The 16,092-nt window shown below is 36.9% G+C and overlaps 1 protein-coding gene across 1 annotated transcript in view; it reads right to left on the bottom strand.

Moving 5' to 3' along the window:
- LOC126298235 (uncharacterized) overlaps positions 1–16,092 on the bottom strand; it is a 512,920-nt gene that overhangs the window by 60,274 nt on the left and 436,554 nt on the right. The window contains exons 13-14 of the mRNA XM_049989541.1: positions 9,146–9,355; positions 4,800–4,950 (exon numbers count right to left, since the gene is read on the bottom strand). Coding sequence (XP_049845498.1) covers positions 4,800–4,950; positions 9,146–9,355 — 361 coding nt within the window. The remainder of the gene's footprint in view (positions 1–4,799; positions 4,951–9,145; positions 9,356–16,092) is intronic.

Genomic DNA, 16,092 nt, shown 5'->3' with positions numbered 1-16,092 from the left:
ACAAACATAATGGGATAGTGATACCAACATATGCAGATGGCAGCAGTATCATATAAACAAGGTATAAAAGGACAGTACAGTGACATTGCTGTCATTTGTACATGGGTGATTCATGTCGAAAGGTTTCTGAAGTGATTATCGCTGCACAACATGAATTAACTGGATATGGAACGGTAGTTGGAGCTAGACGTATGGGACACTCCATTTCAGAAATCATTATGGTATTCAATATGCCAAGATCCACATTGTCAAGAGTGTGCTGAATACCAACTTTCAGGCATTACCTCTCACCATGGACAATGCTGTGGCCAATAGCCTTCACTTAATGACTGAGAGTGGTGGGGCTTATGCAGATTTGTCAGTGCTAACATATGAGCAACACTGTGTGAAATAACTGCAGAAACCAATTTGGAACAGATGAAAAATGTATCCATTCAGATAGTGTGGTGAAATTTGGTGTTAATGAACTATGGCAGCAGATGAGCGATGCGAGTGCCTTTGCTTACAGTATGATATCCCCTGCAGTGCCTCTCCTGGGCTTTTGACTACATCAGTTGGACCTTAGATGACTGGACAACCACGGTCTGATCAGAAGAGCTACAACTTCAGTTGGTAAGGGCTGATGGTAGGGTTCGAGGGTGGTACAGACACAAAGCCATGGACCAAAATTGTCAACAAGGCACTGTGCAAGCTGGTGGTGGCTCCATAAGGGTGTGGACCGTGTTTGCATAAAATGGACTGAGTCACTGACTGGAAATGGTTATGTTTGGCTACTTGGAGACCATTTGCAGACATTTTTGGACTTCATGTTTACAGACAGTGATGGAATTTTTATGGGTGGCCACAACTGTTCGCGATTGGTTTGTAGAACATTCTGGAAAATTTGAGTGAATGATTTGGCCACCAAGATCACCTGAGATGCATCCTAATGATCGTTTATGGGACATAACTGAGAGGTTATTTTGTGTACAAAATCCTGCACCATCAACACTTCATAATTATGGATTGCTATAGAGGCAGCATGGCTCAGTATTTCTGCAGGGGGACAACCACTGACATGTTGAGTCCAAACTACATGAGATGCTGCATAAAGGTGGTCTGACACAATGTTAGGAGGTATCCAATGCCTTTTGTCACCTCAGTGTAAAGAACAGGAGTATCTCATATGGTTACAAGAACAAAGGAAAAGTGCTATTGCAGAACATTCCCATGACATCAGGCATCCTACGGACTATAACAACACAGAGATTGTAGCACATACTTCCAGCTAATGGTATTGTGTTATTAAGGAAGCAGTTGAGATTAAATAACAAGAAAGCATATAAAGAGGGATGGAGGTTTTTGCTTAAATTATGGTCTATCTGCTCAAACAACAGGGGGAAAAAAGTTACTTGAATCCCTCAATGTACTTCCACCATGTCATCTGTACATAGTTTTCATTTTGGTTATGTTCTTGTCATGAACATTAAACCGTTATGGTTTCATATAAATCTGTATTAATTTCACCTATCTGGAATGGCATCAGTATGTAACTGAATGTATTTTATGTTCTAGATGATGTGTTTAAAATTTATATTATTTATGAAAAACTTAATACTGTTGTCAAACTGGAAATGGCTTATTTATATTCTTTATGGCAAATAGCTGTTTTACTGAGATTGTGTACATGATATTAAAAAGAGAGTCATAATATTCATATGGGAGGGGATGATAGAGAATTTCTACAAGTCAGTTAAAACAATATGCCTCAGGTGTTGCACAGCAGAGTAGCATACTTGGTGGAGCCAGAAAATTTTCATACTTCTTCCCTAGCAACACCAGTGGCACAGCAGCATGGGTCAATACCCAGGTGAAAACTCAGGAAGAAAGATTCACTGATGATGTATCAGCAAATTCAGAAGCTATTGCGATGCCCTGTATGGGCTGAGTGCTCAAAGAAGCAATGAAGCAAAATGACATCATGGTGATAGAGGGACATTTTCATCCTGCTGACTATGCAAAGTGTCACAAGCTTAATTCAGATTATAATGGTACAGCCTCCCCCAGGTCTCATATGAAATGTCTGATACCACCTATTTTTATATGCATCCAGATAGTTATCAGACAATTCAGTGCTTCCTAAGGCCTTGTATGTGTGTCTATATATATAACATTCTGCCTTATTTGATAAAAAAAAAAGTTGATATTCATTGCGAAGATATGTAGAATGTTCTGGAAGCACGTGCATTGTCATAATTATTGGTGGATTGTTGTCACTGATAAAATTTTGTACATAAACAAAATTAAGTAACCAATCAAGTAATTGAAGTAATAAGTCCATAGCAGTAAATAACTAGACTGTGCAGAGATGTTAGCATGAAAAATCAATGCTTATAATTAACAAAATCATAATCTAAAAATCCAGTAACAGTATCTTGAGAAACAGCTTAAAAGTTGTTACCAAGTAATGTATTTTCATTTGTTATTTATTTTTATGTCTTCCTCTGTAATTAATATTCTTTGTAATTACATTTCTAATTAATTCTCCAGTTGTTTACATCTCACAATTTACCAATTTACAGGATTTGAGGCCTTATTTATGCATTTTATGTATATAATCGGATAAAGCATGAGCTCTGTACTACCATTGAGCATTAGTAACCAAATCCAAACTGTAATTAATTATGTAACTAAAATAATACAAGGGACGTTATTGGAATTAAAGTTCAGAATGATTTTCTTATGGAAATTGAAGATATTACTACAATATATTGTCATTCAGTATTGTATTTTATACCTTATTCAGCTGGAACATCAGTTTATTTATGTTTTGTAAATTTTAGTTGTAGCACCAAAATTGTACAAAATTAACAATGCTTTATTTTGGAAGTTATTGTTAAAATTCTATATAAAGCGATGCAGCGAGGCTGCGAGTTAGTTGTTGAGTCGTTGTTTTGTCAGTCAGTTTTAAAGTTACTTTTGGAAGTCAAAGAGATCACTGAAATCTGCCCATGTTTTGTTTACATGACGAGTGTGCAGTTCAGATGTCAATTAATGTGAATACATTTTATGAAGCATGAAAATTTACCATTCATTCATCAATGGACCAGGCAGAAGAAACTTAAGTAACAGTCAGCATGAATCATTACAAGATAAAGAGCAAGTATTTAGTTTCTTGACATGGTAGAAAGAGTGTCTGAAAGGTGGAACTGTGAAGTCCTGACATGACCAAGAGAACTGACCCAACAGGAAAATTAGGATGAATGATGTCATTGCCTCCCCGCCACAGAAGAGCACATGGGCTCTATCTGTCTTCTGGTGGAGTTATATTCAGTCTGCAGCTGTGCTATTGAGAGGTGAGGCTGAAGTCAGTTGACCCTCTGCTTGTGGAGTGGACTTTGATCTTATACAGAACAGCAAGTCTTGTCTGGAGGGATTTAGTTGCTGTGAGCTGCAGCATCAACTACCAAGTCAAGATTGATGATGAGCTGTGGCTGGCACCAACTGGCTGGTCTTCTGATAGCCTAACCAGCAGTGCCTGGTTGCAGACCATAATCTATTATTGTGTGGGTGAGCCACTGCTGTCATTCATCTCTGTTCTTGTGGCAGACTTGGATCATGTCAGTCTGTCTCTCTCTTCTGACTGGAAGCCATGGCACTTCTCTGCATTACTTCACATTCTCTGAGCAGAGATAGTAGATGCTTTCCATGTGTGCAGTCTATGATGGAGTCATGATTGCCCTGGCCGTTGTCTCCCGGAAACTGTGTGCGGCGTCACTTGGCGTGGACATATCTGAGTGCTAACACAGATGAGACAACTGTCCTCATGACATTACTGCTGCTTAGCCAACATGATACTTAATGCATGCCAATTATAATCAATAATTATTAAATGGTGCATTCCATGACTGTATACTGCTGCCAGCCCTCTCCTCACTAGCTGCCTGAACATCAAAGAGTCAACTGTTGTGTTTTGTGGATAATAAATGTTTAATATTGTAATATTGCTTCAAAATGCCTTTGGGAATCAGATAGGAGCCTACTCTCTGAATGGCTGTATCAGTATCTCCTGGGTGGTCAACTATTCGTCTTGTCCTGACCATAATCTGGCCTTCATTCACCACCCACTGTAATGTCCTAGCTTCCAAATGCTAGACTACATATAAACCTCAGGTAGTAGCCACAAAGAAAGGCAGAAAACCTAGGAAACAGGGCAGCAGTTCATCTTTCTTTAAATGAAAAAAAATCTGGAGCTCAGCATGTAAAGAGAGTTTTGCTGGTGTGTTTTGCTGCTAATGTGGTACATGCCCAACTACTTCACACTACAATTACCAGTCACCTCCATTGAAGATTACTTACAATTAATACTACAACTCAAAATTTGCAACATGTAACTATTATGTGGCTGTATGTTGTATGTTATTAAACAATATGTATTATGACACTTTTTGTGAATCATCTACATACACATTAAAGAGTTCTCTGAGATTATGAAATGTCTACCTTGATGAATTAATGAAATCTTAAATGAATTTTTCTGTATTCAGCATTTAATAATGACTTTTCCTGACTGAACAGAACAGACCACTTACAACACATAATAGATGTAGAATTATCTGAAGTTACACCTGTATATTCATGACTGGATTGTGTATTAATTAAAGTTGTCCTCCTTCTCGTGTAGTAATGTGCCACAGTAATGAATTGTCTCTTATACTAAACACACTTATTTTGAGCAAAAACAGCCACATAAATAAGTCATAATTTAAAATGCAGCATTAATGTTGAACAAATAAAATATTTAAAGTTTTATTAATTACCTGTTATGATGCAAATTACAGTTTGTTTAAGATGTTTCACCTTTGGAATTTTGACCACTTCAGTGTACACAATTAGCAATTTGCTGATGTGTGATGAATTACCAATCAACATAAATGCTTCTAAACTAGTAGTTACGTATGGAAAGAACTCCTGCAAATAGATAAATAAGTCAGAAAAAACAAATATGGACCATTATTAAAAAATACAAAATTCTGATTAAAAATAGTGAAAAAGATGCTATTTATTTCAGTCTTTCGTCTGGCATGACCTATAAAAATGTAATAAAATATGATTTTTTGAAATACTGCTTATTTCTTTTGTAAACTCTCTCTCTCTCTCTCTCTCTCTCTCTCTCTCTCTCTCTCTCTCTCTCTCTCTCTCTCTCTCTCACACACACACACACACACACACACACACACACAATATCAATATTCTCTGGAATATCCAAAGTATAAATGTAGTGAAAAATACAATGTTAACATTTACAATAAAGGGTGTCCCACATAAAACCCATATGCCTCACATACCAGTTAATCATCTCTAATCGAACTGCTTGTGAAGTGGCAACTCTGTCTTGAAAGCTGGGTACACTGCATTTTATTGGAAAGTTGAGTGCAACTTCTTGTTGCGAGAAGCTTGTATTTTTGAGTTGTTACAGAAATAAGGCAGTTTGCATTACAACAGAAAACTGATGTTGTGCAGTGTTACATAAAAACAGGCTCTATTAATGAATGTGAAGAAATTTTCCAAGTGAAGTATCCTGGAAGGAAACTCCCCACAACCAGCACTATTCAAGATCTGCACAAGAAATGGAGGACTGTAGGATCCGTTTAGAATGTGCAGAGGAATAGGTAACTGACAGTATGTATCCCTGAAACTATAGACAGAATTTTCATTGACATTTTGAGAAGTCCCCACAATTCAGTAAGAAGGTTATCAGAATAGGTTGGTATGTCTCATACATCATGTCATTGTGAACTAAATGATATGAAATTAAAAGCCTATCCTGTAAGTATGGTGCAAGAGTTGAAATTTGTGGATCAGGGGAAAAAGAGTTCATTATTGTAACTGGCTGCTACGTTGACCCCTTGCTTTACCTTATGTCAGATGAGGCCTGGTTTCATTTGTCAAGTTATGTAAACTCCCAAAATTTCAGATACTAGTCACAGGACAATCCACATATTCTGCATGAAGGATCTCTCCATTCATAGAAGATATGTGTTAATTGTGCTTTGTCTGGCATGTGCATTACTGGCCCAATATTTTTCAGTTACACCTTAAACAGTGCCAGATATCTAGAGATCTTTGACTCTTTCTATGCATGGTTAAGAGACGCAGAGAAGCTGCATGCAGTATCCCACCAAGCAACTGCCCACAAATTCAACCAAAGTATGGCACACATAACATACGTGTTCCCTGAAATCAGACTTGTCAGTAGAAGCCTCTGGCTTTCCAAGGTCCTCACAATTAGCGTAATGTGATTTTTATTTACAGGACACACTAAAAAGCAAGGTGTATGCTGACACTACTTGCACAATAGATTATCATAAGCGATACATTACTAGAGAAATTAAGATAATCATGATTGTAGAATTACAGCGTGTTGCTGGTAGCATCATCACATGAAGTCAGCGATGACTGGATGCCAATGGCCATCACTTCTAGTATCTCTTATAAACAGTTAACTACATGTTTTTAATTTTAATTTTTTAGATAGTTCATAGCTACTTGAATCTCGGGTGTCAAGTGTATTACGTAGGACACTCTGTATAAAATTTGTTAGTTGGAAGCATAATGCCTCACAAATGGAAATTACAGATAACATTCTCTGTGCAATCAGTTCACTAGCGATATGAACTACTACTGTTTTGCTTAAATCAACAACCTGATAATAGGAGAGGGTACAATGAAAGATAATGATGTCATCTCCAGTGATGTAACAACAATTTTTCTGCTGTGGTTCAAGCAAATGCAGTCACTGACTGTTGCTGGGGTAAGTGGGAGAGGGATAAGCAAATTCTCTTCACTGGTTGTTGGGGAGCAAAAAAAATGGTTGCACAAAATCTGCGTACACATTTTCCCTCTTTATGGATTCCAGAATTATTTTGGAGTTATCTTTCACAGTATGATCTTTAAGAACAATTTTCCTTACACCCTTGTTCTCCACAGACCTTTTAGATGCACCACCAAAACAATAGGTGCATAGAATTCATAGCAAATGTCTTTGAAGGATGTATTGGTTGCCAGCATTTATAACCGAATATCCACCAGGTAGTGTAAACTCAGAAAAAGCATCTCAGAGTTGATGCAATGCACTTCAGAGTGTGAACTCCTGGGCAGCAGTGTGCATTATTAAATCTGCCATAATTCTGAAAAATGGAGAATTTTTTATTGGTTGCACAACATCCTACATGAGCCTTAATTTCCAATATCTTGGAAATTCTTCTAATCCATCTGTGGCATGAATCAGCAACCAATGTTTAATAGTATTAGTTGAAAACAGTCTTGGTTGCAATTTCAGTTTTTTTTTATTTATAAACTACACATTCACCTTATTTAGGCATCTTCAGCCTGATCTTAATTTGGTATTTCTTAGGACGATCCTTTAGACAGTGTAGCTAAAGGGCATCATTGAGTGCTTAAGCCCCACCTTATTCTATTATTTGCTCCTGTGAATGTGCATGTGTTATGCAGGTCTTGGAGTCACTCATGTCCATCTAGAAAGTATTTACTGAGGTTAATGAAAGTGATGTTGGCGTAATGTACTCTATGATGCCCTTTAGCTACACTGTCTAAAGGATCGTCCTACAAAATACCAAACTAAGGTTAGCCTGAAGATGCCTAAATAAGGTGAAACACATAGTCAATAAATAAAAAAAAAACTAAAATTGCAACCAAGACTGTTTTCAACTAATTCCGGCATCTTGTTTCGTACCAATGGCATTGATCAAGTGTTGTGGCACATCAGTCACACCTTTAGTTCTGGTAGACTGAGGCATGGGGTAAGGTTTCCAGTGATCATTTCATGACCTCTTAATGAATTTCCTGTTTTATCCAGGGAACTGACTGTCTCCTGATTCGCTAGCATTGTCATTGTCACATGAGTTGACTGATCACAGGTGTGCTGTTTTCACTTGCAACAGACTCATGGTAAAAAAAAAAGTCTCCTCTCATGTATCTGGGACTTTTTTGTAGTTTTTTTTTGTCAGTTACAGAAACCTTCCTTACAAAAGATCATTTCCTTCTGTGCTCTTGTTTTGCATAACATATGGATAGACTTAATACAATCACACCAAAGAACACTGTAATGTAGCTGGAGAAGAGACAAAACATTCTGATTCATAATATCTTCCATTAATTCACTGAAACTTGTGCCCTGACAGAACAGGAAGGAATCTAGTTGAAGTTGTAAGGCATTTAATACTGTCTGGCAGATAGTAACTTCAAGGATATAAGAATTTGATTTAATTATTAAAAAAGTGCTGTCAATCAAAATACTAATCATATATTTGCTAATGTAAGGATTAATGTTTATTACTGGCTCTGTATGCAGCACTTGTACCTACACTGCTAAGTAAATTTGGGTGGAAGGGGGGGGGGGGGTGATATGAATTATATATAGCCCTTCCCCCTGCCACAAACTTTCATTGAAGTGTAGGGAAAAGTGAGCCCCGTTCCCATCCTCCCTTCTCTCTGTCTGAGAAGCTGCATGGGTGAACTGATAGTTGAAAATGATTAAAGTTAGGAGAGCAAAATAAATATTCTAGATTTCATCATTCAACCATGAAAGAAAAACAAAATAGATGCTTAAACATCAATAAATGTATGGATTAGAAAGTTGAAGTGTGAAATTACATATCAGATGTATAGAAAGATTGTTAAGATGTATCTACAGTTTTAGCATGACCAACAGATTTATTAGAAATAATAAAACTGTTTGGTACAAGGAAACTTATAAATTAGTTAACCACAACAAGTCGTTAAATGTAATGGGCAAAAATGAAGTAAAGAGGTTATATTTGAAAAATGCTGTATTGAAAGACTTTGGGATAGTATCAGTCATAGTCACATGAGCATGACTTAATACAAAGTGAGTTTCAATGATTTCCATTAGACAAATGGGGTATTAAATTTACTTTTTTGTAAAGATACTGCACAGAAGGGAATTAAAGCTAACACCAGCAATGTCTGATCAAATTTACAAACATATCTTACAAGAATATGTTCATAAAACAGAGGAAAATATATCAAAATAATTGTGAATTGTTCATATTGTCTTTAATTATCTGTTAGCTAAGACTAGAAATCTGAAGTTGCACCTACTAAACAAAATAGAATTTAATACCTTGCCAACACTTCCTTGAAAGACGTATACAAATGTAATCATTGCGGCCATGACAGCTAAACTACATTGTAGTTTCAGGAACACAAGACAGTTTTGATGATACCACCAATGGGGTAGAAGCAGAACTAGTGTCATCATAGTTTGCAGCAAACATACAATACAGCCCACCAAAGGAATCAGGTGTTGGTTGATAGTAGGAGCAGAAGTAAGCTGAAAATAGTGACATACAAAACTTTTGTTACTGGCATAAAATAGGTCTATTAAATATAGAACACAGAAGATAGTTTCTTTAACATCACAGAAGAACCATAACTAGTACAGTTTTTTTATTGTAATGATGCTAGAAATTCAAATGAAATATAAGCATTGTTATTTTAATTTGCTGAACATTAAGAAAACGAACCTGTTCTTACATTTTCTTTGTTGTCAGTACCATGACCATAAACGAATGCTACATTTCCTCATTTAGCCTGTTATTTACAACAATAAATTCTTTGTTATAGTAAATAACAGTCTAATTGTAAAAAATGTTGCATTCCTTTAATTTATTCTTGACAAATTTTAGAACGTTCTTCATAGTTAGATTAACAATTAACTCATTGTTCTCATGATAGTTTACTTTGTATATTTGTCTTTTCTGGTTCCCAATAAATTAGATGTAATAAACACAGCTATTATTCAGTGCTAAGCACACAAGATGCTGATGCTTTTAAGGAACATTTCGTGGAAGGAAAAAATCTAATTGTTAACACAAAACAGACATTATATATTTTTGTTGCTTTCAGCACCATCTCCACAATTATCATCATAACAATGGCTACTTTTACCAACCACTATTATATACTATGTCTTTATCATCCACAATTTTCATATTTATAATGTCATATGTGAACTGCAGGGAATAATAGAAAATATATTTTTCATGTGGTCTGTAGTAAAATATACCACAATAAAACATTCTGAACATTAGTAACAAAAGCTAAAGTAGCCCCAGAGTGAAACACAAGCAAAAACCTTTTCTATTTGTGACCCCTAGTAAAGTGAAGTTGAGATATGTGATACTGTAGATTCAACAAATTTTTTTGAAGTTTCAGTACACATTAAAATAACTGGGACTTCTCATCAGGCAGGAAATGGAAGTATGTAATTATTCTTAAGTTTAAAGAAAAGAAAAGTATTGTTATCACTACAATAGAAGGAGGTGTGAGTGTGTTATTTGTGAATGAAATAGCAAGTGAAAGCATCAATAAAATTTTGAAAAAATCAGCAGACATATTAAATAGAGATGTGGTAAAAAGTGTGACAACTCCAGAACTGAATTAAAAGAAACACAAGAATGGAACAACTGTCATTAGAGTGTAATGCAGAAGCTCCAATACCTGTACAAGATTAATTGCAGAAACTCCATGAGTCATTGAGAACACAATTATCAGTATTCAGTCCAGCAACTGTCAAGCACAGTACATTTACTATGAAGTATAAGGTGCAGTTTATTTGGAAATGTAAAGTGGGAGGAGTTAAAATGGAAAAAAAGAAAGCACAACTGTCAGAAATCGAGAAACAAAACATTTGGAAGGAAACAGCATGCCATTCTCATGTAGCGTATTGGCATGCTCCATCTCCTGGAGCATTACTCATAGACTTGAGAAACTTCAAGATGTCCACTGAATTTGGTCAAGTTAGCTCTTGCTATTGTTGGACTGACAGAGATGCAGATGTAGTTGATAATTAACAAGCAATGCACTTACGTGCCACACACCAGTACTCAGTAAATTCATAACTGATTGGTTTCCTGCTAGCTTTCCTCAATCATAATAATTTAAAGAGCTAAAAACAGTGCCAAGAATCTTTCTATTAACAGATCTCAGAAAAACTGTAAGAACATCACCACATAACTGTGCTCACAGTATACAGTGATTAATGCTAACTTTCTACCAGACAATTAACAGCTTCAGACAAATGAAAAAAAATTGTGCTGTAATAGGGTCCACAGCCATGATAAATTTCTTGAATCATATTTATGTTCTGCAGTAACAGCCAGTGAGGAAAACTGATATCATTCAACTTATTATCATTTACATTTAATGATTCTGATATGAAACAGTGTATTTTTTTTCCAAATTTCTATTACAAAATATTGTACAACACTGATCAAAAGTTGCAAAGATGGATGCATTTAGACATTTAAAGCATAATATACAAAAGTAGAAGGAGAGTTTCAGTTCAACCAACAAGAAATATCCCATTGGTGAAAGCTATGGGACGAAGTATAAAAATTCAATCCTTAGAAATTTCTAATAAATGAAAAACTCATTGTTACTATACAAATGAGTAAGTTAGTAAAGTTAAAAACATATACTGAATTAACACATTAAATTTTCGTGTCTCCATGAGGCAAGTTATCAAATTAATTTAGAAAACAAGCAGTTTGAAATCAGGGTATCAATCAGAAAGTACGTTGAAGTGTGGTGGAAATTAGACTAAAGAAGTCACTTTTTTCAGACAGTAGTGAAGAACTGTGTTATCAATTGCAGGGGCTGGTGCAGTTGGCAGTACAAGCACGTGCTGGTGAAACACATTTGCCACAGGGAGTCACCATTGGTGAGAAAGACTGCTGCAGTGCCAACAGACAACCACATCAGGTCTTAAAGTTTGAGACCTCAGTAGAAAATATAGTTATGCCTACAGTTGCCAGTTTCAGAGTTGAAGGTGGTTGCCACTTACACAACAATATAGAAGGCTACAATACCACCACTGTGACAGTCATGATAATTTAACATGGAATGCAAAGCAACAGTAATAGATGAACTGCAGATTTGCACACTAGGTGGTTCATGGCTTTGTTACTGTCACTTCAAAGTTGGCAGAAAACATTTGCTTTCATATTCATGAAAGCTGTCGGTGGATTTTTAATTAACATATCTGCCCAGGATGGAAAAAACCTAATTTGACTGCTTCCTTTCAAATTGTACTGCTTTTCTAACGAATCATGTGACGGTGACCAGAGGAAAGATATGGTTTCCAAGCCACTACATCGTGAGAAATGTCATGAAAAGTCCAAAAAACTATGATCATCTGCCTTTGTCAAGAAACTATTTCTGCTGCAGTAACTGTTCAAATTATTTCAAGTTCCTCTTCTCAAAAGACTACTCCTGCTGAGATAACGATTGAAATTCCTTGACAAGTCAAAAAATGTACTTAATCTTAAGTAATAAACAAACACACACACACATACACATACAAACAGGATGTTTCTTGTTGTATCCTTGGCCCGTCAGGAAAGAGCTCAATTAATAATAATTCAGCTTTATTCCCATGCAGAAAGTACTGTTTCGTGTTTTTTGTTTGTTTACCATTGGTAAACATAGGTTTTGTCTGGTCTTTGTACCATGGTCGTGAATGCTGATGTTTGTGACATATTCTCTGGTGTTCTTCTTGATGCACATAACAGATTAGTAAATGTACTCACGGGGTGTCGAAGGAACACCAGTTATTCAAATAAATATTTACAGTTGCGATACAGAAATTTGAAATTTGGCTGTAAGGTGTCTGCAGCCTTCCTCTGCAATGGTACAAAATTTGGCACCCTGTAATATTATCCTCAGCCTCGGTGATGGCTCAAAGAGCAAGGTGTCGTCACAAGAGGAAAAACGACAGAGCTAAGAAGTTCACCACAATTCTTCCCAATACCACTAACGTCGCAGCTATTTGCACGGCTGCAGAGTTTTGCAGTAAGTTTCATTCCGCTAGGTCAAGCTGTATCGGAGGCCAACAATGAAGCCTTCAGCTCCGGCCGTTGTGTAGTCGGCTGCTGGTGTCATAATCCCATCTGTCGCGGTGTGATGACCGTGAGAATTGCGCTGTGTGGAGCGTACTGAGATCATTTATTCATCTCACCTAAGAAACTAAATAACTATGATAAATGTGATGTGATTGTTTTCAAATTTGGTATAGGAACTTTTATAATTTAGAAGAACAATGTGTAAAATTTTCATGCGCATGACTTTGATAGTTTTCAAAATATAAAAACCTATTAAAAAAGTACTTAAGCGACACTTAGTAAAGTAAATTCAGATAGGAATCATGACAGTTTAAGTTTCTTTGTTATTTGAAAATACTAACGGCACTTTCGGTGCGCACAAGCTTTTTTAAACGAATTTTAATTCCAAACTTTTAATAATTTTGATTTCGTAAAGAAAATAATAGTTTAAGAGTTGGTATTTATATTTTGTGTTAGGTTGGGAATGGATGAGAGTGAATGTGAATGTGTATGTGAAAACATAAGCAAATTTCAATTTTATAATGTATTACACCATTCATAACTAGCAAGTGTTATGTAACTAGGATGTCCTGAAAACGGTGAATCCCCCTAACTGATGGATGACGTATGTCTAGGAGCGTTTGTTTTTGTAATAAGGCAGCCAGACAGATAGTAAGAGGATACTTAGATCTAAAGTATATTTCAAGCATAGTTTTCTTTTGATTGGTTTGGTTTTGTGGAACATTTTGTGAAATTTTGCAATATGAAATGACGTAGATGCACTGCGAATGCTGATTGGAGTAAAGCAGTTTGCGCGCGAAATTGATCACGAAAGGTTAATCTTATTGGATGATCATTACGATCAACCAATGAGAGAAAAGTCTTTCCCGCGTAATTGAATGAGTTATATGCCCTGTGAGCGACGGCATTTCAGGCAGTCTTGGACTCGCTGTCGGATGAGAAAGTCATGTTAAATGTGTCCGAAAAAATTATTTGTAAGATGAAGGAAATGACGTTTAAATCGCGCCGTGCTAGCAGATGCAGTTACGGACATTAGGGTGAAGTTTTGAGAGGTTTTGAAATGTTGGTCGCAGAATAAACCGCTTGTGAAACTATCGGTCTTTGTAAATATTCTGCGTGCCGTGTTCAGATATGCATGCACAGAACATTTTGGCGAGCATCTTCTTTCGAAGAATCCACTGAAAAGGACCGAATGTGAGGTCGTTTTGTAACAGTGTGTTGCCTGTGTGAATCTCGTAATATTTCGGGTTGGACTTAGCACATTTGTGGCAGTTTTACGTGTGATATAAGCTGCACGAACTAGTAGTAGGTGTACTACTAACTTAAATGTTGGCTTGGTGACACCATAAATGAACAGTCTGGAACCGAGCGACCGCTACGGCCCCAAGTTCGAATCCTGCCTCGGGCATGGGTGTGTGTGATGTCCTTAGGTTAGTTAGGTTTAATTAGTTCTAAGTTCTAGGCGACTGATGACCTCAGATGTTAAGTCGCAGTGTGCTCAGAGCCATTTGAACCATAAATGAAAAGGACCGTAATAAAACATCAGTATCTACAAACAAACATTTTCAATGAAGGAAGGAAGCACACACGTTGCCCGTTATTAATAGAGATTTACAGGTTTACCTTGTTACTGGAGTTACGCGGACTTTGCAATCGAAAGTAGGAACGGTGGTTTTCTTCAACGTTGCTTTTCTCATCGTCTACATAGTACCTACGAATGCAAAGCAACGGGTGGTGAATGGACACTTTACTGAGGTAGGTGGACAGTAATTAAATCGCAAGAGTTCTGCGAAATCCCGCCCCGCCGCAATTGTTGCCGATCGGCCGGGAAATCAAATAAATTGTACAATATAGAGTTCGGGAGAGTAGCAACTGTATATGAAAAAGCAGCAGTGTTTTATCGAGCTCGTTAAGTGGTCACACGGTGTGAAAAAAGAAACGGGAATGTAGGACTGAAGACACGGTGTGCAACTGAACGTGCGTTGAAAACATGACAACGAGTGGATCGGCAACGAGTGGGGCGAGGCGGCAGTTTTCGACAGCGACAGCAGAGCTACGAGAGGTGACGTCGCGCTAAAGCAGCCAGGCAGACGGCGCAGTTGGCAGCCGTGGGCGCAGTGCTGGCCCGTAAACTGGATCGGTGGAAGCAGGGCCTGGAGAACGGGCCCGCTGTATCGCTTAGACGTGCAGATCGCAAGGAAGGAAAGATAAGTAGTGTTCTACTTAAAGTTTTATGTGTGTGTGCTGAAAAACTATCTGAAATGGCTGAAAACAATCAGGAAACTGTAGATGAGAAATTGGAGATAGATTTGGAGAAAGTTAAAGCGGAAAATGATTGCATGAGTAGTAATTTCAGTTTTGAAGTATCAGAAGCAAATACGAATAGCAGCTTGACAGACTCTATGTATGCTAATTATGGGACGGATAGTGAGCACAATGTATTGGAAGCTAGTACCCCGATAATGCCTGTAGCTATTCCAAAAACAAAACAGGAAACATGTCAGTTACTGGTGTTCCAAAGGATAGTGTTTCCGAAATGTTAACAAATATTTTGACACATGTAAATGAAATGGGCTTAGAACTTAATGGTAGAATAACTGGGATGTATTCCAAAATGACCAAAATGGAGTCAGACATAAAGACTTCATTAAGCTCTGAAATAAATGAATTACACAGTGAAGTTGTTGAATTTGATTTCAAAATGAGTAAATTAAGTTCAGAAAGAAATGAACTGCATTCCGAGTTTGATCAGGTATTTAGTAACTGGAATCTAAAATGGAGGACAAAAAGTTTGAGTTGAAGGAGACTTTAAAAAATGATATAACTTTGTTCAGTACTAATATCAAAAGTGACATTAATCAGGTCAGGCGAGAATGTAAAGCTGCCATTGTAACGGTGAAAAGTGAATTACACTCGCGAATTGAGCAAGTTGCTGAGGATAGTGAACAAATAAAAGAGGAAATAAATCTAGAATTAAGGGAAGTAAATGAACAGGTTCAAAAAGTAGAGAGACACTGTGAGGATAGTCATATGGTATTGGAAACACACATTAAAGAAGGGAAAGATGTGTGTGCAAGATTTGGAGTGCAAGTGTCTAGTAAGATCACTAACATTGAAACTAATATCCAGCAATTTAGTACTAGCGTGAATGAGCAACTCTGTAACC

Source organism: Schistocerca gregaria, chromosome X, assembly GCF_023897955.1.
Source record: "Schistocerca gregaria isolate iqSchGreg1 chromosome X, iqSchGreg1.2, whole genome shotgun sequence".
In the NCBI taxonomy this organism is placed as follows: Eukaryota; Metazoa; Arthropoda; class Insecta; order Orthoptera; family Acrididae; genus Schistocerca; species Schistocerca gregaria.
The sequence above is the reverse complement of the archived record's forward strand: the minus strand, read 5'-3'. Positions and strand labels throughout refer to the sequence as shown.